Source organism: Syngnathoides biaculeatus, chromosome 14, assembly GCF_019802595.1.
Source record: "Syngnathoides biaculeatus isolate LvHL_M chromosome 14, ASM1980259v1, whole genome shotgun sequence".
NCBI classification, from domain to species: Eukaryota; Metazoa; Chordata; class Actinopteri; order Syngnathiformes; family Syngnathidae; genus Syngnathoides; species Syngnathoides biaculeatus.
This window is the reverse complement of record NC_084653.1, coordinates 2,811,660-2,837,352: the sequence shown is the minus strand read 5'-3', so window position 1 is coordinate 2,837,352 and position 25,693 is coordinate 2,811,660. Positions and strand designations below refer to the sequence as shown.

General features: G+C 39.4%; 1 protein-coding gene and 1 pseudogene across 4 annotated transcripts in view; one reads left to right on the top strand and one right to left on the bottom strand.

Moving 5' to 3' along the window:
- si:dkey-3d4.3 (ras guanine nucleotide exchange factor F) overlaps nt 1–25,691 on the bottom strand; it is a 77,012-nt gene extending 51,321 nt beyond the window's left edge. For all 4 annotated transcript variants that reach the window (XR_009798093.1, XM_061841203.1, XM_061841204.1 and 1 more), the window contains exons 1-6: nt 24,831–25,691; nt 21,689–21,904; nt 19,696–19,778; nt 13,784–13,862; nt 13,294–13,340; nt 114–234 (exon numbers count right to left, since the gene is read on the bottom strand). Coding sequence is in view for 3 of the 4 variants with exons in the window: in XM_061841203.1 (XP_061697187.1) it covers nt 114–234; nt 13,294–13,340; nt 13,784–13,862; nt 19,696–19,778; nt 21,689–21,848 (490 nt within the window). In the remaining variant the exon portion in view is untranslated. The remainder of the gene's footprint in view (nt 1–113; nt 235–13,293; nt 13,341–13,783; nt 13,863–19,695; nt 19,779–21,688; nt 21,905–24,830) is intronic.
- Nucleotides 4,255–4,373, top strand: LOC133512799 (5S ribosomal RNA; annotated as a pseudogene).
- Nucleotides 25,692–25,693: the final 2 nt, after the last annotated feature.

The following is a 25,693-nucleotide window of genomic DNA, read 5'->3' as shown; positions in this document are numbered from 1 at the left end:
AGACAAACAGAGGAGTGCTTTGGAGGTGAAATAGGTAAAAGTGGCTTTAGAAATGTAATTTGTAATTCAACAATTGCTAACATCATTATCATAAGTATTTCAAACTCACTCACCAAAATCCAAACTCCAAAATTCTTGAGATGATCCCTTTATATCGATGAAGCCACCATACACCAGCATGGATGTGCCTCCCACCACCGCGCTGTGGCCTTTTCTGTTTGTTGGCATTTGAGACTTTTATCCATGAAAACATAACAGTCACAAGTCAAGTTAGTTTCATTTATGTAGTACATTTTTACATCAAGACACGTTACAGGGAGCAGATCTAGATGCATGCTCACGCACTCATTCACTTTCTAGATCAGGGGTCGAGAACCTATGGCTGGCTCTTTTGATGGTTGCATGTGGCTCTTAGAGGCCTCGTACAGTGAAGAAAATAAGTATTTTTACACCCTGCTATATTGCAAGTTCTCTCACTTAGAAATCATGGAGGGGTCTGACATTTTCATCATAGTGCATGTCCACTGTGAGAGAGATAATCTAAAAAGAAAAATCCAGAAATCACGATTTATTTTTGTGATACAGTTCCAAACAAGAATTTGAACACCTGGGAAAACCAATGTTAATATTTGGTACAGTAGCCTTTTTATTTTGCAATTACAGAGGTCATATGTTTCCTGTAGTTGTTCACCAGGTTTGCACACACTGCAGGTGGGATTTTGGCTCACTCCTCCACACAGATCTTCTCTCGATCAGACAGGTTTCTGGGCTGTCGCTGAGAAACATGGCGTTTCAGCTCCCTCCAAAGATTTTCTATTGGGTTTAGGTCTGGAGACCGGCTAGGCCACCTCAGAACCTTTATATGCTTCTTACGGAGCCACTCCTTGGTTTTCCTGGTTGTGTGCTTTGGGTCATGTTGAAAAACCCAGCCACAATAAATCTTCAATGCTCTGGCTGAGAGAAAGAGGTTGTTTCCCAAAATCTCACAATACATGGCCGCAGTCATCTTGTCCTTAATACAATGCAGTCGTCCTGTCCCATGTGCAGAAAAACACCCCCAAAGCATAATGCTACCACACCCATGCTTCACAGTTGGGATAGTATTCTTGGGATAGAACTCATCATTAGTCTTCCACCAAACTTGGTTAGTGGAATTATGACCAAAAAGTTAAATTTTGGTCTCATCTGACCACAAAACGTTCTCCCATGACTCCTCTATATCATCCAAATGGTCATTGGCAAACTTAAGACGGGCCTTGACATGTGCTGGTTTAAGCAGGGGAACGTTCCGTGCCATGTATGATTTCAAACCATGATGTGTTAGTGTATTACCAAAAGTCAACTTGGAAACGGTGGTCCCAGCTCTTTTGAGGTCATTGACCAAGTCCTGTCGTGTAGTCCTGGGCTGATTCCTCACCTTTTTAAGGATCATTGAGACCCCATGAGGTGATATCTTGTATGGGGCTCCACTCCAATTGAGATTGACCGTCATGTTTAGCTTCTTCCATTTTCTAATGATTGCTCCAACAGTTGACCTTTTTTCACCAAGCTGCTTGGCAATTTCTCCATAGCCTTTTCCAGGCGCGTGGACAATTTTGTCTCTGGTGTCTTTGGACAGCTCTTTGGTCTTTGCCATGTTACAGGTTTGAGTCTTACTGATTGTATGGGGTGGACAGCTGTTTTTAACCAGCGAACGACCTCACACAGGTGCATCTGATTCAGGATAATGGAGTGGAGGTGGACTTTTAAAGGCGGACTAACACGTCTTTGAGGGTCAGAATTCTAGCTGATAGGTGTTCAAATATTTATTTGCAGCTGTATCACACAAATAAATTGTAAAAAAAAAATCATACATTGTGATTTCTGGATTTTTATTAGATTATCTCCCTTACAGTGGACATGCACATAACGATGAAAATTTCCGACCCCTCCATGAATTCTAAGTGGGAGAACTTGCAATATACCAGGGTGTTCAAATACTTATTTTCTTCACTTTACATCTTGTGAGATACTGAAAGTAGCCATGTAATTGTATCTACATCTGTTTGTCCTCAATACCACAGTCAGATCAAATTAATTCTGTCCAATTCAAAAACCTTTCGGAATTCCATCCATTTCTGAGCCGCTTATCCTCACGAGGGTCGCAAGAGTGCTGGAGCCTATCCCAGCTGTCATCGGGCAGGTGGCAGGGTACACCCTGATTTGGTTGTCAGCCAATAGCTGGCCACGTGGAGACAGACAACAGTTGCACTCACAATCACACCTCGGGGCAATTTAGAGTGTCCAAATGATTTGGCATGTTTTTGGGATGTGGCAGGAAACTGGAGTGCCCGGAGAAACCCCATGCAGGTGGGGCTGGGATTTGAACTCCAGACCTCAGAACTGTGAGGCCAATGCTCATCTCATCCACCGTGCCGCCCTTTTGTGATTTCAGAGTCAAATAACAGAAATAAACGTACAGAATATAGTATGTGTGACTGCTGATTAGTACACCTGCGCCTCCAAGTTTACATACCCTGGCAAAATTTGTGAAATATTTGCAATTTAAAAAAGACCAACAATCAAACAGGGACTTGTGAATTCCTTTTTGTTTTATTGTGCTTTTCTGAAATGCCTTATATTTTAAATTAAATAGCATTAAAAATAAAACATTTCCTTCATCTTTACTTAAATTTGGTGCACATCTTTCCAATTCTGCCATGGTAATCAAACCTATTAGCAAAATTGTGTAAAGTCCTCTCATGAACAGTGTCGCCAGTTACTTGAAATAGTAACTTGATTTCTAAGTGGGAGAACTTACAATATAGCAGGGTGCTCAAATACTTATTTTCTTCACTGTAATGTCATACTGTACATGTAATTTCTGCTGTGCAGCCAGCGCATATGAGGCAGAGATCGTTTGTCCAAGTGGGGTTGCCGTTGTTTGCTGTGGAAGTCGATGTGCGCAGGTGCAAAAGGGTCGAACGCAGATCGGGTGGGAACAACTAATTAATTATGGAAATGGTTTTGAGTACCAAAGTTTTCAACAAGAATAGACAACATTTGTGGAGAGGGTTCTGCTGTGTGTTAAAACTATGATAAATTTGCAACGATAAAATGCTCAAATATAAAGCGCCACTTCGACTAATGTCTTACTGTGTTTGCAACAAAATATACTGTGGAGTACAGCAGGAAGAAAGCATCTCAAAAGCTACTTTCCAGAGTCCAAGTTAGCACCAAATCCGTGTTTGGACCCATTAAGGTGAATGGAATTCAGATAGCTTTGCTGATGCTTTATCAATTGCAAAAATGGAAAGCCATTCACATATGGGGAGTATGCCAAAGCATTCTTACTTGATGTTGCCAATAAGTTTTTGACAACTTTTTGCAAAAAGACAAGATAATCAAACGAATAAGACATGCTTTTGTCGGCAAAAACTGCTCACCATCGTACCATCATGGTGGCAAATCAAACTGAATTATGTTCACAATTAATGGAAGGAAGTCTCAACCCCTGCGTGAAGTCTAATCTAATAATAAGAATAATAATGAAACAAACTCCTAAGCCATCAGTAAAACAATGCAGCACCAGAAGTCGCATTAATGGCAAGAAGTACTTTTGTCATCATTGGTTAGGAACAGCGTAACAAAGTTTTTTGAAGGGTATGTGAAGTCTTCAACCCACTGTTTGCATATATTATAAAGTTGTTTATCCTGCATTTGAATCTGATATCCATTATGATGGAAAAATTTTTATTTTTCAATTATTGGCAAAAATACATCGCACATTGCAGGATTCGGCGGGAATACACGATCACACAATGGAAAAACCCGAGAAGGGACGTGATGTCAGAAGCTGATATGAATATCATTGCGGCCATTCAACTCCATTCTAAGAACGACGCTGAATTTTCCGATAATTCGAGCGATGAACATGATTGTGAAGGGTCCCACGAAGACCGTGAAGAATACCAACTTAATAAAGGCATTAAATGTTATCAATTTGAGCCTGTTAGAACACACATTCAAATGCAGAGGAAATAGCTGATGAGGAAGGTGCCATGAACTGATAAATAATAATTTAGCCATAAACTGATAAATAATAATGGCTTCGATATCCTGAATGTGTATACGAAGTTTTCGATATTGTTTTAAAATTATGCAAACACCGTGTATTTAGTCTATATTGGTATATTTTAACAAATAAGGATTTTAATGAACGAAATCCGTATAAAACGTCACGTTAATTTGAGAGTAATAGCTGGTCATAACTTGGTTTATGGCTATGCGACCCTGAGAACGCTCGATCTCATAAGATCTCGAAAGCTAAGCGGGATTGGCCCTGGTTAGTAATCGGATGGGAAACCACCTGGGAATACCAGGTGCTCTATGATTCTCTCCCCGGCTAAAATGCAGCGGCAGTTGCACATCAGGAAGGGCATCCGGCGTAAAAAAAACTGTGCCAAACAAATATGCGTGCATCTGAGATGACACGCTGTGGTGACCTTTAATGGGACAGGCCTAAAGGAAAAAAAGAACGTGGTCATAACTTGCTTCACCATAAATATAATTTCATGTGGTAAACTGATGCCATAACCAGACAGTACCTAGAACAGTCTATCCCCATTTTAGTCACAATTCTCCCAAGATGTCATGACCAAAACCGCTAAACTTTATACTGAAAGCTGTAAACCGGTATCTTGTGATTTTATTTGGGCACTAATTGCTATAAACAGAAATGTAAATGGGCGGATGGTTCTGTGTACTGGACTGATAAGGGCCTTTGAGCTGTAAAAGTTTGTGAATGTGAACAGATTAAAATTGTATGCAAATGCTCCATACCCATGGAAACAACAGAAGAAAGTTGTTGTTGCCATGAGAGTCAATATTCACCAGAAAATGGTAGATTACCCAGACCATCCACTGCAGTGCACCAGGTTTTATTGCCAGCTGTCTGAACTTATGAGATCTTCAATTACGACAACAGTATCGGCAGTGACTGGATTTTCCACAACACGAGTAAGCTTTTTTAAAAATTATTAATATTAATACTTCTCCAAATCATCTTTTTGCCATTTACAAAGTCCCATTCTGGAAAATTGTCATGCATATATTTTCAGGTCGATACTGCTTATAGACAGCTTGCGAGTTGGGGACTTCCACTTCCATCCTTCTGTGTGTCTAGATTCTGTGGCAGATGGCCAAGAGTAAACAGGATTTAAACAGTCTACATCCTGAATTTTTTTGTTTTGTTTTTGTGTAGATGTTGATGTATGTTTGTTTATGAAATAAACATACACCACATAACTAAAATAATCACACACACTGTATCCTTATAGTGTGTACAGATATATTTCTCTCATAACATTTTCAATTCATGCTTATTTAGTCTATCAGTATGAGCATCTTGAAGCCACCTGAGGTTGAAATACATGTTGCAGTATTCACTCTGCCGTCAGAAAGATATGTGTTCCTTTCTCATAAACAGGAACTTCATCAGTCTGGCAACTTTTGAAATGTACTAAAAATGGAGTTTCACTATCTGCTGGGTCAATGTAAACCGCTTATGCAGAAGATGCTTCTTGCAACATCTGTAATTAATATAAATGCAAAGTCCACACAGGGAGCCCTGGTATTGAACACGGGTCCTCAGCACTGTGAGGCCAACGCTTTCCAGCTGAGCCAGTGAGCCAACATTTGTACACAATATTATCCTGTTCTTCTAATTGAGAATGGTCTAACAATTTGCGGTAATACAATATTTTTCGCTAAGAACAACATATGCTGCTTTCATTCAACTATGTCAATAGTGGTCAAAGTTTTCAGGAAATAAAAGATGACAAACATATCCCCGCAACTTGTCTTATAACAAAAGCTCTATGCAGTTTTGGTACTTTCTGTGCGAGCTTGTCCAACCATATCCAGGTTCGCGTTTGGTGCCTTTAGCAGCACCGCTCTGTTCAGTTGTTGGAACTGGCTGTATGGTAGGCACTGATCCAGGTTTTATCTGTTTTTTTTTTTTTTTTTTTTTTACATTTAAAACCCATCTCAGACATGAGTTTGCCAGTAAAAGAGTCCGGGGTGAAATGTTAACTGCATATGGCAGACTGCTGAACGGGTTTGGAAAAATTAGCTCTCTTTGTTAGCACAAACTAACCCACTGTCTTCTGAGGTTTGAGTCTTTGCGAAAATAATGTAAACTGTGACCAGAATAATTTGAATTGCGACAAAACTGAACCACACACGTCTTCATCATTTTTACAGATTGGTTTTAGCTTACAATTATTGAGGAATTCTTGAAACAAGTTTTTTTTCCCCTTCGGGGTCAACAGGCAATGCTACGACTAAAGTAGTCCCACAACAGCAAGTCTCCTAGCTGTGACATCAGAGGTAAGGACACAGGGAAGGAGGTGTTTTTCAGGTACGGGAAGTTAGGTCAAAGTTTGTGGATTTTAATTTATAAATACTTATATTTTTTTGTAAAAACATCGAACAAGATATGCATTTTATGGTACAGTTGAAGATATATTTTGATCTAGATAAGATAAGTTGCGTTCGAAAATTGACGTTATATACACTAAAAGTATTTAGAGACTTTTTATACTCTAAAATTGTGGGTCTTACATAAATGTGCAAATACATCTATATTTAGTTTTTAAAATATTGTATGGCTTTTTTGAAATTACATTTTCAAATATTTGGCATTTATGGCTCTCTTAGGCGAAAAGGTTCCCGACCCCTTTTCTAGATGAATAAAATACGCAACTCTGAGGTTTTCAGCACTAAAAGTTGACTGCTAAATAATTGCATATACATTATTGCATTGCAGGTGGCGTTCACCGACTGCAGCGCAGTGAAAGACGAGAGAAGGGTAGGGAGAGACAAAAAGACAACAGCGAGGAAGTAAATTGACTTAAAGCTGTACAAAAGGAGAATGTGAAGAAAATGACAGATAAAGGGAGAACAATATTTGTAAAAAAATGGTGCGCGCACTTTTTTTTTTTTTTTTTTTTAATCACAAAGGAACAACCAGTCATTTCTGTTTAATGTCACACTGGAATCACTTACAAGACCAAAAGTGAAACACCATTATGAAACAAAAAGATTTTGAACACGCATAGCCATTCAAAACCTGAAGCAAGATGAGAAAAAATCTTGGCAGGATAAGCTGGAACTCAATTCTAGCACTGGGAAACAAAGTGGGGTAGATAAAAAAGGGAAAAATGACACTATAAAACTGCTCCAATGTTAAGATTTCTTAAATAAAAGTATATAAAATTCATTGAGAGGATTGTGTTAGACTGAGAAGGGGTAAGTCAAACTTCTTTATTTTACTTTTCACTTTGAAAACATACATTTTCCACATTGTATTTAATTGGCTTTGTTTTGAAATACCCCCACTTTTCTTTAGTTCATTCGCACTAAAGCAGTTAACACAGGGATGTCAAACTCATTTTTGTCACGGGCCACATTGTAGTTACTGTTTCCCACAGAGGACCGTTATGACTGTGAATCCATAAAACTGCCTCATCTGATTTACACCTGAAATTTCTGAACTAGTCTTGGAATCTGAAGCCCAGGGTAATGGGTTTTCAACCATTGTTCATGGTTGATAACACAGAAATGCTTAGAATATCTCACTGTTATATTTTACGATATGACAATTTGAAATATTGGTACAGATTTTAACAAGAATCACAGAAGTTGACGCATGATTTGCCTTCAGGGGCCACATTACTGTCATGAACCAGCGGTGCGGGGACTGATCCAAGAGTCCTAGGCAATGGCATAATGTTCAGAGTGGCTTTATTCCAAAAACAGGTAGATACCAAAAAGGCAGAGGTACAAAAACGCGAGGCTAGAAGCACGGTCCAAAAACACGAAAAGAGGTCCGAAGACTATGGAAAAAACTAAGAAACTTGACAAGATGTGGACAAACTAAAAGGGCACAGACTCGCTGTGATACTGGATAGCTCTACACGAGACTTACGCTCAATACTGGAGAATCCAACATGCAGTAAATGCAACGCGACGAATTGGCAAATGACAGTGACAAATTCTAAACCTAAATGCCTGGTCTAATGACCGTCAAATGAACAACAGCTGTAAGACAGTTGTCAGAGGTGGTCCTGCCCAGAGCAGTGGCCTGGTCACGCCCCTCATGGCAGAGGCCAGGCCATGCGCATGACAGATAACATCATGTGGTGTACTGGATCTGGCCCCGGCCCTTAAGTTTGATAGCTGTGCATGAACACGTCACACATTCTTCTTCTTCTTCAAAAAAAAAAAATGCTATGTTGAGTAATGAGCGAAGGAACGCATGGTTTCTCAGGAAAGAAATTAAGACTACAGTTATTTCTTCAACTGAAAAACATTTACTCTTGCACCTATTTATTTAATAATAAATTTATAGCCAGTGATTCAACCAAAGAGCTCTCCAAATGTGCAGAAGCATTTAACAGAGACTTTTCAAAGAGAAGAAAACAATTGCGAAGTGACTGTTTATAACACAAAGCACTGGGATGGTGAACTACCATAAAATTGCAAAGAAACGTACAATTTCACTATTGGCAAACTATTTTTGTTATTATCCTTTGTATAAAATGCATTTGACTGTTGTTATGTTTATTAGTTACACATTCAGATTACAGTTTTACTGGTATGTTTAACACAATGGATTGACAGCTATTTTAAAAAGTCCCATTGAGGGCTCGCCTCCCTTTAATCTTTGTGAGATGGCTTAACGTGGTGCATGGCTGACATCATATAATAAGAAAAGTTATCACGCACTTCGTATCAAAATTACTGTAGTGGAAGCAATGATATGCGTGTCTCACTCACTTTGACGTATACGCACACGCATGCACACTTTCACTTTCATTGACTACAATTGGCAGTGTACTGACAAGGATTGTGCTTGTTTGTTTAGTAACTTACGGTATTCTATTGACATGTCCAGTTTACACAAAGTTGCTGATTTTAGATGGCTTCAGCTACACATTTATGTTTAGTTTATGTTGATAACATAATTCTTTAACTTGTATGGGGTTCATTAGCAAGTAATGGGTACAGTTAGGCTAATGCATTTTTTTTTTACTGTGGATAACTGATAGTACTGCCACTTTGCACCTGCTGAAAGGTAACTAAAAAGTTACTCTTGTCAAACTTGGGTACCTCTGATATCAAGTAATTAGTAAAGTAACCAAGTTACTATTTCAAGTAACTGGCGACACTGTTCATGAGAGGACTTTACACAGTTGTGCTAATAGGTTTGATGACCAAGGCAGAATTGGAAAGATGTGCACGAAATTTAAGTTACCAAGAAAGAAAATATTTTATTTTTAATGCTATTTAATTTAAAATAAAGCATTTCAGAAAAGCACAACAATAAAACAAAAAGGAATTCACGAGTCCCTGTTTGATTGTTGGGTCTTTTCTCTACTAATCAGCAGTCACACATACTATATTCTGTATGTTTATTTCTGTTATTTGACTCTGAAATCACAAAAGGGCGGCACGGTGGATGAGATGTGAGCATTGGCCTCACAGTTCTGAGGTCTGGGGTTCAAATCCCAGCCCCACCTGCATGGGTTTTCTCCGGGCACTCCAGTTTCCTGCCAGATCCCAAAAACATGCCAAATTATTTGGACACTCTAAATTGCCCCGAGGTGTGATTGTGAGTGCAACTGTTGTCTGTCTCCATGTGGCCAGCTATTGGCTGACAACCAAATCAGGGTGTACCCTGCCACCTGCCCGATGACAGCTGGGATAGGCTCCAGCACTCTTGCGACCCTCGTGAGGATAAGCGGCTCAGAAATGTATGGAATTCCGAAAGGTTTTTGAATTGGACAGAATTAATTTCATCTGACTGTGGTATTGAGGACAAGCAGATGTAGATACAATGACATGGCTACTAACAGTATCTCACAAGATGTAAAGTGAAGAAAATAAGTATTTCAACACCCTGGTATATTGCAAGTTCTCCCACTTAGAATTAATGGAGGGGTCTGAAATTTTCATTGTATGTGCAGGTCCACTGTGAGAGATAATCTAAAAAGAAAAATCCAAAAATCACAATTTATTTTTTTTATTTATTTGTGTGATGCAGCTGCAAATAAGTACTTGAACACCTGCCTATCAGCTACAATTCTGACCCTCAAAGATTTATTAATTCGCCTTTAAAAGTCCACCTCCACTCCATGTATTATCCTGAATCAGAAGTTTTCCCACTTAGAAATCATGGAGGGGTCTGACATTTTCATCGTAGGTGAATGTCCACTGTGAGAGAGATAATCTAATAAGAAACATCCAGAAATCACAATGTATGATCATTTTTTAACGATTTATTTGTGTGATACAGGTGCAAATAAGTATTTGAACACCTGTCTATCAGCTAGAATTATGACCATCAAAGACCTGTTTGTCCGGCATTAAAAGGCCACCTCCATTCCATGTATTATCCTGAATCAGATGCACCTGTGTAAGGTCGTTAGCTGCATAAATACACCTGTCCACCCCATACAATCAGGCAGACTCAAACTTGTAACATGGCCAAGACCAAAGAGCTGTCCAAAGACACCAGAGACAAAATTGTACAAGTCCACACGGCTGGAAAAGACTATGGAGAAATTGCCAAGCAGCTTGCTGAAAAAAGGTCAACTGTTGGAGCAATCATTAGAAAATGGAAGAAGCGAAACATGACGGTCTATCTCAATCGGAGTGGAGCCCCGTGTAAGATATCACCTCATGGGGTGTCAATGATCCTTAGAAAGGTGAGGAATCAGACCAGGACTACGCAACAGGACTTGGTCAATGACATGAAAAGAGCTGGGACCACCGTTTCCAAGTTGACTTTTGGTAATACACTAAGACGTCATGGTTTGAAATCATGCATGGCACGGAAGGTTCCCCTGCTTAAACCAGCACATGTCAAGGCCCGTCTTAAGTTTGCCAATGAACATTTGGATGATACAGAGGAGTCATGGGAGAACGTTTTGTGGTCAGATGAGACCAAAATTGAACTTTTTGGTCATAATTCCACTAACCGTGTTTGGAGGAAGACGAATTATGAGTTCCATCCCAAGAACACCATCCTACTGTGAAGTATGGGTGTGGTAGCATTATACTTTGGGGGTGTTTTTCTGCACATGGGACAGGACAACTGCACTGTATTAAGGAAAGTATGACCGCGGCCATGTATTGTGAGATTTGGGGGACAACCTCTTTCTCTCAGTCAGAGCATTGAAGATGGGTCGTGGCTGGGTCTTTCAACATGACTATCACCTGAAGAACACAGCCAGGAAAACCAAGGAGTGGCTCCATAAGAAGCATTTCAAGGTTCTAGTGTGGCCTAGCCAGTCTCCAGACACAAACCAAATAGAAAATCTTTGGAGGGAGCTGAAACTCCATGTTTCTCAGTGACAGCCCAGAAACATGTTTGAGCTCGAAAAGATAAGTGTGGAGGAATGGGCCAAAATCCCACCTGCAGTGTGTGCAAACCTGGTCAAAACTACAGGAAACGTTTGACCTGTTTAATTGCAAAAAAAAGGCTACTGTACCAAATATTAACATTGGTTTTCTCAGGTGTTCAAATTCTTGTTTGGAGCTATATCACTAAAATAAATAGTTAAAAAAAAAAATCATACATTGTGATTTCTGGATTTTTCTTTTTATATTGTCTCTCTCTCAGTGGACATGCACCTATGATGCAAATTTCAGAGCTCCATGATTTCTAAGTGGGAGAACTTGCAATATAGCAGCGTGTTCAAATACTCAGTTTCTTCACTGTAGTTAAGACACTATGATATTCTGGTCCTGAAGCCATTTTCTTAAACTGGACCTACATTTTAGTTGAATGATACTCTTCTAGAAGTTTGATAAAGTCACTACAAACTCTGTAAGGTGACATAATTCATGATCTTTTTGTTCTTTATAGGGAAGGACGATTTTAAATTCCATTTAAATCAAGGTAGTTTGGGAAACTATCATCTCATCCCTCCATAAAAGACCATAAAAGAACAATAAAATAAATACATTTTGATTTCCTGATTTGTTATTCCCAAACATTTCAGATCCTAAATTTTTATTTCCAGCGTGTCCACAAGAAAATAAGTCTTCATACCACAGTGCCAGCCAGTGTTTATTACATCATTACATCTCCCCTACAACAACAAAAATTAGGGACACACCATAGATGTTTTTTTTTCCTCTCCCAATGCCAATAACTTCCTGCTTCTCCAAGTTGGTATCTATAATGAATATTGTGTTTTTTAATGGTTGAAATCAAGTGTTTGTTAATTTCAAGACAAAGGTCATCCACAAACTGATCCCAGACACTATTGTAATACAGCACAAAAATTAATTCAAACTGGTCCTAAAATACAATGTCTTTTTTTTTATTGTCGCTATAGAGCCGTAAAATGAGATGAGATTTCATTTATCAATGTACCTTGAATTAATATTATGATACACAGGTTGAGATATTCTGGTTATATTGAGGTTTTAAGGTTCAGAAAGTATTTTATTTTAAACAATATGAGAACGGGCAATCATTCATGTTATTGTTTGTTTAAAGACATTTGAATTTGTGGCTGACAAAGGGGAATGGAGGGAGGCGGGGTCGTGGGTGCTAAACAAGCCGCTGTTGTGACATGAGTCCATTGGATCTGTGCTGAGACAATGGCAGCACGAAGGAGGACCATTGTGTATTTTGAGGTTAATTCCATTTGTAGATTATCTATTTATCTGTACAGTCTATCGCCACAACTGTGCTTCCACATCCAGCCAAAGCACTCCCACTTGCTCCTCTCTTGGTTTAAGGTGCTAAGTGTCGGCTTGTCCGCTTGTGAGTCCACTGCTTTGTGGGCCGCAGGGTCTTGCCGCGACCGCCATAGTTAGGAACTCAAAGTCACTGCATGTTAGAGAATTTTGTAAGTGCTAGCCATCATATGCTTATTTACTATTTTTGGGTGTCATAGACTAAGAATTTTGGTCAAAATATCCATGACTGTCACAGGCCAATCCAACAAAAGCTGTTTGGCTGGTGGTCAGTGAAGGGTAGCAACCATTTTTCAGAGGTTAAGCACTATTTGATACCATACAATTTCCACTTTGTAGTCACTTCCCCTTAGTTTGAAATAGCCCTACTTTTATTTAGTTCATGAGCAGTGACTCTGGTAACACGTTACAGCAAAAATCTGCAAGAAAATGTAAAAAAAAAAAAACCTCCTGATTTGTAGCTGATTTGTTGATTGTTTTTTCAGCTCTGTATGTTTGTGAAAAGGCCCCCAAAATAACTCACAAAAGTATCTCTACCTGAGCACCACTTGCTTTTCTTGGAGAGTGCACCCATTTCTGCTTGACTGAAACAAAGAATCAAGTTGTACATTATGATTCAAGAAAAGCACAGACAACCAAGTTCCGCAGCTTTGTTTGTCACGTAACTATTTCTTTTAAATTGAAGGATACAGCTGTGGTTGTTTTTAAAGCTTTTTTTTTTTAATAAAGTTGAATCGCAAATTCAGAACATTTAAATAAATAGAATAATAGAAACTTTGCATAGGAAATGTGTGCCAATTATCAACATAACGCCAGTTGATCAGTTGAATCAATCAAATTGCGTTTTTAGTATATTCCGTAAGGACTGTTCACCAATCACGTGTGAACTTTTGCAGAAAGAGTAAGAAGAATGTTGGCATGCATGCATGTTCCAACAAGTTTTGTCTAGGAAGTATGACTGGCCAATAATGCTAACAGCATCAGCTGACAAAATTTCATTTGCCTTCACCTTCTTAGAAAACCTCACCAATGTCAAACACCCAAAGGGGACATCTCAGCGAAGTGTATGCTGAATCCAGTGTGCCTCCAAACACATACATAAACCCCTGTGAGTTTAGATAAATTGATCAATTTTCAAAGTTTAGTCACAAAAAAAGTACCATTTGCATGGATGTACAGTGCCATGAAAAAAGTATTTGTCCCCTTCCTGATTTCGGGTTTTTTTTTTTTTTTTTTTTTTTATTTGCATATATTACACACACAGGTTTGAAATCATCCAACCAATTTGTATAGCACTCAGAGACAACCCAACGAAATACAAAATGCAGTTTTCAAATGAAAATCCTATTTATTAAGACAAACAACAAACAAACCAAAACAACAACAAAAATCCAAACCTTTCCAGAAATGGAGAAAACTGGGAACAGTGGCAAACCTTCTCACGAGTGGATGACCACCAAAAATTACTCCAAGAGTGAAACAATGGCTCATCCAGGAGGTGACAAAAGAACCTAAAACAACATCTAAAGACCTGCAAGTCTCACAGGCCATAGTTAAGGTCAGTGTTCATGAGTCTACCATAAGAAAGACAGTGTTGTTTTGATGATTTGAAACCGGCACCACAGTGGACCAGCTGTTTAGCGTTGGCCTCACATTTCTGAGGACCTGGGTTCAATCCCAGCCCTGCCTGTGTGAAGTTTCCCTGTTCTCCCCGTGCCTGTGTGGGATTTCTTCGGGAACTCCGGTTTCCTCCCACATCCCAGAAACACACATTAATTGGACAGTTTAAATTGCCCCTAGGTTTGATTGTGAGTGTGATTGTGGTCTGTCTCTATGTGCCCTGCAATTGGCTGGCAACCACTTCACGATGTACCCTGCCGACAGTTGGGATATGTTCCAGGACTCCCGTGACCCTCTTGTGGATAAGCGGGTCAGAAAATGGATAGATGGATGATTTGAAACCTCTGTGTGATAGATATAAAAAATATAAAGAAATACTTTTTCATAGCACTGTATGTTTCTATGTGTTGTGGAAAAGTATTGGCCAGCTTCTCATGTTCTAATATTTTTCCATATATTCCCCTTTTGAAGGTTTAATATCATGAAACAAATATAAGCTAAGTGAACTTAAAATGCTGTTGGTGGTTTCGTATCTGAAGGGGAAAAAAACAAAAAGTTACGTTGCGCAGTGTGAAAAACTAATCAGTAAAAACCTCATCAGTGATTAGGCCATCTTCAGCAGCAACAACTGAAATTATGCATTTTTAATGAGTCTCTGTGGCGCTGTACTGTCTTGTGAAAGTATTTGGCCCCCTTGAACCTTTCAACCTTTTGCCACATTTCTGGCTACAAACAAAGATATACAATTATTTTTTTGTCAAGAATCAACAAGTGGGACACAATCGTGACGTGGAACAAAATTTATTGGATATTTGATACAACTTAACAAATAAAAAAACTGAAAAGTGGGGCATGCAATATTATTTGCCCCCTTTACTTTCAGTGCAGCAAACTCACTCCAGAAGTTCAGTGAGGATCTCTGAATGATCCAATGTTGATTGATGATGATAAACAGAATCCACTTGTGTGTAATCAAGTCTCCGTATAAATGCACCTGCTCTGTGATAGTTCTTTTTAGAGATGCAGAGAGCATCATGAAGCCAAAGAAAACCACCAGACAGGACCGAGATACTGTTGTGGAGAGGTTTAAAGCGGATGTGGATACTAAAAGATTTCCCAAGCTTTAAACATCTCAAGGAGCACAGTGGAACCAATCATGTTGAAATGGAAGGAGTATCAGACCACTGCAAATCTACCAAGACCCAGCCGTCCCTCTAAACTTTCACCTCGAACAAGGAGAAGACTCATCAGAGATGCAGTCAAGAGGCCCACGATCACTCTGTTTTGCAAGAATTTCAGTCTCTTGATGTGCAAAACTGTTGGAGACATAGCCAAGCGACTTACAACTGTAATTGCAGCAAAAGGTGGTGCTAAAAAATATTAACGCAAGGGGGCCAAATAATATTGCACACCCTACTTTTCAGGTTTTTATTTGTTAAAAAAGTTTAAAATAGCCAATAACTTTTTTTTCACTTCACGATTGTGTCCCACTTGTTGTCGATTATTGACAAAAAAAAAATTAAATTTTGTATCTTTATGTTTGAAGCCTGAAATGTGGCGAAAGGTTGAAAAGTTTGAGGGGGCCGAATACTTTAACAAGGCACTGTATTTTGGTGAAATCTTCTTTGGAGAATTTCTTTAATTCTGCAAAAATGGAGGGTTTCTGACCAAGAAAGGACTTTTTTAAGGTCATGCCACTCCATTTCAATCGGATTCAAGCCCAGACACTGACGAGACCACATCAAAATCATTACTTTGTTTTTCATTCAGAAGTTGAGCTGCTGGTGTTTTTTGGATCATTATCTTGCTGCAAAACCTGTGTTCTTTGGCTTGTGGTCACCAACTGAACGGCCTAATAGTCTCTTTCAGGATTCAGCAGAATTCATGGTTCCATCAATCACAGTAAATTCTCTAAGTCTTGAAGACACCAAGCAAACCAAGACTCTACCACCATCATATTTATTTGACTGGTGGTGTGATGGTCTTTTCGTGAAATGCTGTGCTATATTGATACCAGATGACACACACCTTCCAAAAAGCTCAACTTTCATCTCATCAGTCCAAATAGCATTCTTCCCAAAGTCTCTGGAATCATTCTGCGTTTTTTGTTTTTCTGCAAAAGTTAGATGATCATTTATCATTTCTTTGGGATGGATGCCATTATTGGTCCAGTCTCTTCCTTATTGTTAAGTCATGAACATTAATCTTAACTGAGGCAAGGGAGGCCTGCAGTTCTTTAAATGTTGCCCTGAGTTCTTTTTGGGGTCTCCTGGATTGCTGTTCTCTTGGAGTAACCTTTGTAGCGCACCCATTCGTAGGAAGGTTCAACACTGTTACCGTATGTCAATTACTTTATTTCTTGACTGCTCTGGAATTTGTTTGGATTATATCATTTTATTGCAGAATTTTTACATCTTTTGCCCAACTTGATTTTGTCTGGGCAAATTCTGTTTAGGTGATTTCTTGATTGACCAAGTCTGGAGTTAATCAGACTTGGGTGTAATCAGTGAAAAGTAACCAAAAGTGATTAGCCATAATTATGTGATGGTTTAACAACAGTAGTAATTACTGTTTCACACCTGGCCAGAAAACTTTCAGTAGTATTTTTTTTTCTTAAATACATTAAATCATTTAAAAACATCATTTTAAGTTCACCTGGGTTGTATTTGCCTGATATTTACATTTGTGTGATGGTCTAAAACAAAAGTGGGGAAACTACACCAAAATATAAAAATTGAGAACGGGATCAGTATGTTTTCACAGCAATGTGCAGTGTCATGAAAAGGTATTTGCCCCCTCCTGATTTTAATTTTTTTTCTATCACACGCAAAGTTTAAAATCGCCAAACACATTTTAGTACGTCACTCAGAGACAACCCAAGGAAATACAAAATGCAGTTTTCAAATGACAATTCATTTAGATACAGAATCTAAACCGTTCTGACTCTCTGTGAAAAAGTAATTACCCCCGTTAAATGACTAAGTTACTGCAACAAACCACAAATTTGGGAAAGGTGAGTTAAATTTCACAAGGCACACCCAAACCTGATTACCACCATACTTGTTGAATCAATAAATCACTTGAAGAGAATCAGTCAGACAACATGAAGCAGGCTACAATATCTCAAGAACCAATGAAACAAGCTGCAATCAAAAGAAATTCAAGAAGAAATGAGAGAAAACGTTAAATCCATCAGTCTGGAAAAAGTTCCAAAGCTAATTTGAATGCTTTGGGGTCCAGCAAACCACTGTCAAAGCCATTCTCCACAAATAGAGAAAACTGGGAAAAGTGGCAAACCTTCTCAGAAGCGGACAACTAACTAAAGTTACTCCAAAAGTGCAACGACAACTCATCCAGGAGGTCACAAAAGAAACTCAAACAACATCTAAAGAGCTGCAGCCCTTGCTGGCCCCAGTTAAGGTCCGAATCTATCATAAGACATTGGTCACAAATGTCATCCACGAGAGAGTTCCCAGGCAAAAACCCATGCTGTCAGCAAAGCATACAAAGGCTCATGTCACCTTTGCCAAAAAAACATCTTAATGATACTCAAGACTTTGGAGAAACATTTCAAGGACTGGCCAAGTCAAAGTGTGAATTTAAATCCAATGGACCTTTCTGACGTGTCAATCACTCGTACAATAATAGCCAATCAGATAGCCACATTGTCTTAACACGGCCCTCTAGCCATATTGTCCCACAAGCAATGCTGGTTGTTTTTAATGTGTGATTAGAAAAGTTAATGTTACGAAGAAAATGGTCCTCAGATGCGCTCGGGGAATGTGCAATTCTGATGAAAGATATCCTGCTAGGTTACAAGGTGCCCAGTTGATTCATTTTTCCAAAGCCTAAAACACAGTTGACAAAGTGTCTCCGATGGATTAAGGCTTGCGGAAGACTGCACCTACAACTAAATGTGAACAATATCAACAAACACAAGGCTGTATGTTCGAAGGTAAGGGAGAAGTATCATCTGTGTTTGATTTAATTATCGGTGCTTTATACATTGCAGGAGAACAACTTTCCCTTTGTTACTGTATGACTGACCTGTGTAATGTTTTATGCCGAAGAGTTGGGTTAGTGATACGCAAATGCGCGATTTCAGGCAAAAGAAATGTCTTTTTGCCTATTTGTATGTATTAAAACGGAGCAGTGAGTTCAATTATGACCCAAGTCAAACATTTTCATCTGGTGACTACGGTACTGACTGAGTTAATCACCATTGTTTAAATGTAGAAAATCGAACCTAACTCACTTATAAAGACTACAATGATATTAATCATGATTTTTCCAAGTAAAAAGTACTCACCCTGCTTTACATGTGCAGTACGATTCCACTTTTTTATCCTGCTGGATGTCAGTATGAAGTTTGTGAGGCGTCAAACATTTTTGCATCAATTGCCAACGTTTCGCTCTAACTCTGACATTGCGTCCTGCTCATTTAAAGCTAATGGACCTTTCCGACCTGTCAATCACTCGTACAATAATAGCCAATCAGATAGCTGCATTGTCTTAACACGGCCCTCTAGCCATATTGTCCCACAAGCAATGCTGGTTGTTTTTAATGTGTGATTATAAAAGTTAATGTTATGAAGAAAATGGTCCTCAGATGCACTCGAGGAATGTGCAATTCTGATGAAAGATATCCTGCTAGGTTACAAGGTGCCCGGTTGATTCATTTTCCAAAGCCTAAAACACAGTTCTGTTAGAACTCTCTTGAACAAGTCTGACGGATTTGGCAAAAAACATATCGCAATATTATCTGAATACACGTTAGAGAATCGACTTTACACCTGTTCTGTTCGGTTGCCATTTTGGAAGCTTGTGGGACATGGCAAATGTAGCTAAGGGGGGCGAAGCTTATGATCGCCAGTCGGAAATGTCCATTGAGATGCTGTGGTGTGACCTTAAACGGGCAGTTCATGCTAGAAAACCCTCCAATATGGTGGAGTTGAAACAATTCAGCAAAAAGTGGGGCAAAATTCCTTCAGAGGGATCTGAAGGACTCATCGCCAAATATCCAAAACAGTTGATTTCAGTTATTATTGCCAAGGGTGGCACACCCTGTTATTAGGTTCAGAGGGCAATTTCGTTTTCACAGAGGGTCAGAAAGGTTTGGATTTTATTTGTGCCTTAATAAATTGAATTGTATTGAATTTGAAAACTGCAATTTGTATTTCCTTGGGTTGTCTCTGAGTGATGTTAAAATTGTTTTGATTTGAAACCTTTGTGTGTGATAGATATGAAAAAAAACACAAATCATACTTTTTCACAGCACTGTATTAATGTACTGTATACATGTATGTATGTGAATTTCACCTTATGAGCAACCATGGAATGCTCCTCCACTTCCTCTGGTGCAGTTTCACCTTTGCAGCTCAACTCTGTCCATTCATTCTGCACTAAAAATTGAACAAGGTAATTTAGAAGAATGCTAAAAAAAAAAAAAAGACCTTTATGGAAGCATACTTGCACTTATACTTCCTATTGGTTTACATGGACAACAATAATATGGATTAAATGTCAGAAGAAGTAACTGTACTTTATCTGAGATGAGATAGAGATCCAGCTGACCTTTAAAAGTGTGGCATTTATAATTATGAAATTAGTTTATTGTAGCTCCTGATGGAACATTACACTTCAACTCTGCTGTATACTAGTGTTATGGCCCTATTCATTTTGGGCTTTCGTTTGGACTGTTCTTTAAAGGGCCAGTGTAATGAAATGCATGGTTTTTAGTATGTTATTAATGAAAAAACAGCAGTCGACATGGACCCATGCATTTTTTCACCCAAAAAAATGATTTTGACGTATACAGCTTTTTTTTAACTCCCGCCATGAAAATCCTCTCAAGGGATTCATTTTCGAGAAAAATCAGGAAGTGATGTACAGGGCGGGACCGCCCTCAAGTGGACTCGTTTGTTTCTATTAGATTTACCTCCGGGAAGGTAGCTCCTTGTTCCTTTGTGTTAGCCAAAATTCCAGCTCGTTGCATTGCTGGACATTGCTTGAACACACAGGAGGATGGATTTACCCTTTATAAATTTGCAAGAGACCCAGTTCGTCGTGAAAAATGGATTGTGCGGGTGCAGCAGATGAGAGCTTCGTGGGTTCCAAATGACAGGTAGCCGTGTATACAGCTACTAAAAAAAAAATAATAGTTTGGTGCAGACCACGTAATCGGTCTCTCATAATGTAACAAAAGATCCGTGTACGTTTGATAGGCGTGCTGAATGTGTCGATGTGCGTGTTGGGCTCGCCGGCGAAGGCTGCTGCGTCGCTTCGCCAGTGAAGGCTGTGCGTCGGGCTCGCGGATGGCGGTGGCTCTGAAGAACGCTGGTGACAATTGCGCACTCAGCCGTGTGCGACGACAACGCCGTAAAGCGCCCCGGTTCGATGGTGATGTTCATCGCAGACGGCGGTGGCAATGAACAACTCCCTGAAGCAGCCCAGCTCGGCTCCGTGACAAGCCACCTCGTCGCCGAAAATGAGCCACACCAGCTGAGGAGCCGCGTCCGCCGGTCACAGCTTCGGCAAAGGCTGCGCGTCGGGCTTGTGGACAGCAGGAGCTCTGAAGAACGCTGCCTCACTCAGCCTCGTGCGATGAGAACACAGTAAAACGCTCGGGCTCGACGGTGTTGTTCATCGCGTACTGCGGCGGCTATGAACAACGCCCTAAAGCAGCCCGGCTCGGCTCCGTGATAAGCCACCTCCCTGCTGAAAATGAGCCAAACCGGCCGGCTGCGATGAGCCGCGATAGCTCATCTCCGCCGCGGAAGTGGATCGGATGGGGAGGCGGTTTGGCTGTGATCGCATATTCATCTGAATCTGAATATGTCTCGAAACAATAGGGTAATATTGCCCCGGTAACTTCACTCGGTTGTGTGATGTTCTCTTCTTCGAAAAGAGCTTCCGTGTCAGAAGGGGCGTGTTCGTCTCCCATAGTAGGGTCCACCGCGTGTTTTCAATGGGAATGTCCGGGTGACGTCACGGACAGGCGATGCAGCCAATATGACGACCACTTGGATGTCGTCGAATGACATTTCTGCAACTTTGCGCATGGATGACGTGCTCTCCGCTCATACTTATTTTTTCGTATAGACATTGAAGTGAATAATGTTATATGTACTTTTCATTACAATATCTATTTTGGAATGTTTATAGGGATGACACTTGATGTTTAAGTACTATGCTGTTCATCTTTGTGTTATTTATGAAAGCATGCCAGATGTTAAAAAAGCTAGAAACTGTTTTAAAATGCAAAAATTTCAAATTAACTCCTCAAGAATCACACTCTTTGTTAATAGCTTACCTACACTGTACCTCCAAAAGTCCCTCAGAGTGCTGTGGTCTCTTCCTCCCAGGATATAGACATTTCCATCGTAGCTGCAGCAAGCATGCTTGTAGCGGTCACAAGGAGCGCTGATGCTCTGGGGAAGCTGGCTCCAGAGACAGGGACTATTTTGACTCATTGCTGATCCATGAAAACCTCACAGGACCATTTTGTAAAGATGAAAGCCTAAACACTCTCAAGAAGGAAACAAATAAGAACTACATTCTTACCACAATCATGAAACCACTGCTACATTACTTTCCAAAGTTAAATGCTCATGACAGAAAACAATCTATCAATCTGTCTATAAAATGTTTACACACCTATGTTCATATGCCAGGTTTTTTTCTGAAATAAAAAAGACAAATAGTTTGATTTAAATTTTCTTTTAGTACTTTTGAGAAGGAAGGTAAATTTGTGAAAAAGAAAAAAAACCCTGAAATCATGTAGCTGTACAACTGTGCACACCCCTCACAACCGGAATGTGGCTGTGTTTGGAATTAACCAATTACATTTAAATGGGAGTCAAGACACACCTGTCATAATTTAAAAAGCTTATGATTGACCCCAAATAAATTTGTTATCTTTTCTTGGCACTCTAGGTATGGCGTTATTTAGGTGATGACTACTGTTCTGTTTGCGCGAAACATTTCTTTTCTAACTATGGCCAAAATGTTAAACCTTGGGTGTTTATTTTTTTTAAATAATTAATCAACAGTTAAACACTTTATTTTAACACATAATACTTTTTTTTTTACTAACCTGCTCTTTTTTTAATTCACAGCCCTAATTTCATTATTATTCATATGTTTAATTACCCAGGAATATCCTGTGGCGACCCTTAACGGGAAAAGCCGAAAGAATTAAAGAAAGAATGAGTAAGATGGGTACACTTCTTTAAAGAAAACGAGGGGCCAGGTGCAACTCGTTTAAATTAGCGAATGGGATTCAAGTTAAGCGGCACGGTGGTGCAGCTGTAAAGCGTTAGCCTCACAGTTTGGAGGTCCAGGGTTCAATCCCAGTCTGTCCGGTGTGGAGTTTGCATGTTCTCCCCGTGCCTGCGTGTGTTTTCTCTGGGCACACCGGTTTCCTCTCACAGGGCAAAAACATGCAACATTAATTGGACACTCTAAATTGCCCCTAGGTGTGATTGTGAGTGCGGCTGTTTGTCTCTATGTGCCCTGTAACTGGCTGGCAACCAGTTCAGGGTGTACCCTGCCTCCTGCCCGTTTACAGCTGGGATAGGCTACAGCACTCCCACGACCCTTGAGACGATAAGTAGCTCAGAAAATGAATGGATGGATGGATGGGATTCAAGCTAGATGATCAAGCATTTCAGAAAAGCATTATCATCGAACAAAACATAACCATAAAGAAATTAAGTATGGTTGTTGTTTGGTCAGAAGTCCTATTAAAAAAAAAAAAAAAAAAAAAAAAAAAAAAAAAAAATCACAAATACTGGCAGGGTATATACACTTCCGAGCAAAATTGTACATATTGGAATGAATGTGTAAGCTACATCATTTTCACAAGTGGCACATTACAATGAAAGTGTACAGCTTTGTCAGATGGTGCATTTGTGATCCCCCCCCCCCCCCACACACACACATTTTCCTCTATACCCATGTATAAGATGGATATTTACTTTCGGCAATTTTTTGGGGGAAAAAAATGCACATTATACACGAGAAATTTCGGTAATGTCATCCATCCATCCATCCATTTTCTGAACTGCCCTGGGAGTGCTGGAGCCTTTACCAGCTGTCATTGGACAGGAGGCGGGGTACACCCTGAACTGGTTGCCAGCCAATTTCAGGGCACATGGAGACAGACAACAGCCGCACTCACAATCACACCTTAGGGTAATTTAGAGTTTCCAATTAATCCATGTTTTTGGGATGTGGGAGGAAACTGGAGTGCACATAGAAAACCCATGCAGGTATGGGGAGAACATGCAAACGCCACACAGACGGGGCTGAGATTACAACCCCAGTCCTCAGAACTGTGAGGCCAATGCTCTAACCAGTTGCTACACCATGCCGGCCGGTACTGTCATGTTCATTACATTTGGTCACGGCTGCCACAAACGAAATTACAAATGTTTATAGGCCGTACTAAGTCAGAAGGTTTCACTTCAAAATTTTTGTTCAAAGTACAAATTGTGAAAGCATACATGTCCAGAATGGTAATGGTATCATAAATATTGATAATCTAATTTTATGTGACTTCCACATGCCACAGTTCAGTTATTAATTACAAATATATTTTTTGTCTATCTATGCAAACAAAATCTAGAGAGAGGCAGGAGAATTATCTTAATTTCTCATATATAATGAGCCTCCATGTATTAATACACTCCCCAAAAAGTTACAGTAGTTACCCATCTTACTTTCTGCACTTTATATGGCCAAGAAAGTATGTGGCGCAATATTGAAAGATGTCTTTTCGCAACATTAAAACATTTTATTCACTTTTACAACACTGGCCTACTCAATCATTGTCAGTGGTGCAAACTGCATTAGGTCACGACAAAATAACCCTTTGTTCAAACACCGGGTTGTTTGTGTACATCCTGTCTTTATTATTTTGGGTGAATAAATAACTGGACAACGTAGTCTGTGCATGTATAAGTGCACAACAGTGAAATTAAAAATAAATGTATACAAATACAACGATTGAAAGAAAGTACGACGTTGGGGAGTATTGTTCTATTCTGTTCCCTCCACTTTGATAGACTCAAACGTCATAGTCAATAATGTACATTTGGAACAGTATTTAATTGCGTAATACAATACCGCGGTTGAGTTGTTCAAAGGCATCGTTGTCAAGACTTCTCTCGTGTTTAAGCACGAGGAAGGATTACTGGAACATCAGTGACAGAATGATTGAATACGTGGTGACTTTTTTTTTTTATTTCAATGTTATTTGTCAAGCACATTTTCTATCAGTTGGGCCACAATGATAACGGTCAACTTGAAGAAGAGGAAGGAGTTGACACTTACTTTAATCTAGCAATAATTTCCTTTCCATAGACATCCCTAATTTTACTTAGGTTGCTCTTGAGCAATGTAATACCCAAGAAAACATTTAAGTAGTCGCGTGTATCATTCGCGTAACTTACAAAATCCTCGCTGCTGCTCTTCCATTAGTGTTGCCAAAAGACTACCGTTGCGTTCAGGCTTCCTCGTTAATTTCAATTTTCCATAGGAGGTTGGTTTTACGTCTGTTTTGTCAGTAATAACTTTCGGTTGTTATTTGGGATTATTACGTAAAAATGCTGGCATTAACACCCATTAAAAAACACTCTCCTTTTATTTTCTAAAAAAGAAAATTCCCACAGGCACTAGTTACATTGAACACAGGAGCTTTTAATGCATCTCTACTCCGGAGGCGGGGCAAAGCGAACGGAGAGAAGGGTGTGCTTATTGTTGTCATATTTACACTCAAACTAATGAACACGATTCCATGGACCAAGATGAGTCAGAACGTGTCACAAAGTCTCAATCGTGAAATCAATGCTTGTCCAAATGTTAAAGGTATAACACATGGACAGTGGCCGCAGCATACGGCAGTATTTCAGGACGTCACTGTTGAACGCAGGCAGCTCCAAAAGATACTATATTGTGATGAACACTCTAGCTGCAATTGAAAGCGTTAAGATATGAATCTTTTTGAGACAAATATTATTCCACAAGAGAGATTCGTTTGATGATGTCCAAGTCGTTTATTGGCTAACATTTCCGTACTCAAATGGCCACTTAGTAGTTTCGGTATTCCTTTGTTTGAAAAGCATTGTTGATGTTGTACATTCATTGCATGTTCACAGTGTAATATGGACAAATACATGAGAAGGGAACATCAGTATTGCTCAGAAAAATAGAGCAGTGAATTTACAAACAAATATGAGGTATACATTGAGTCAAACAAGAAGCTTTTTTTTCCTATAATGCAATAAATAAATTATGATTGTTCACTCGCCCTCAC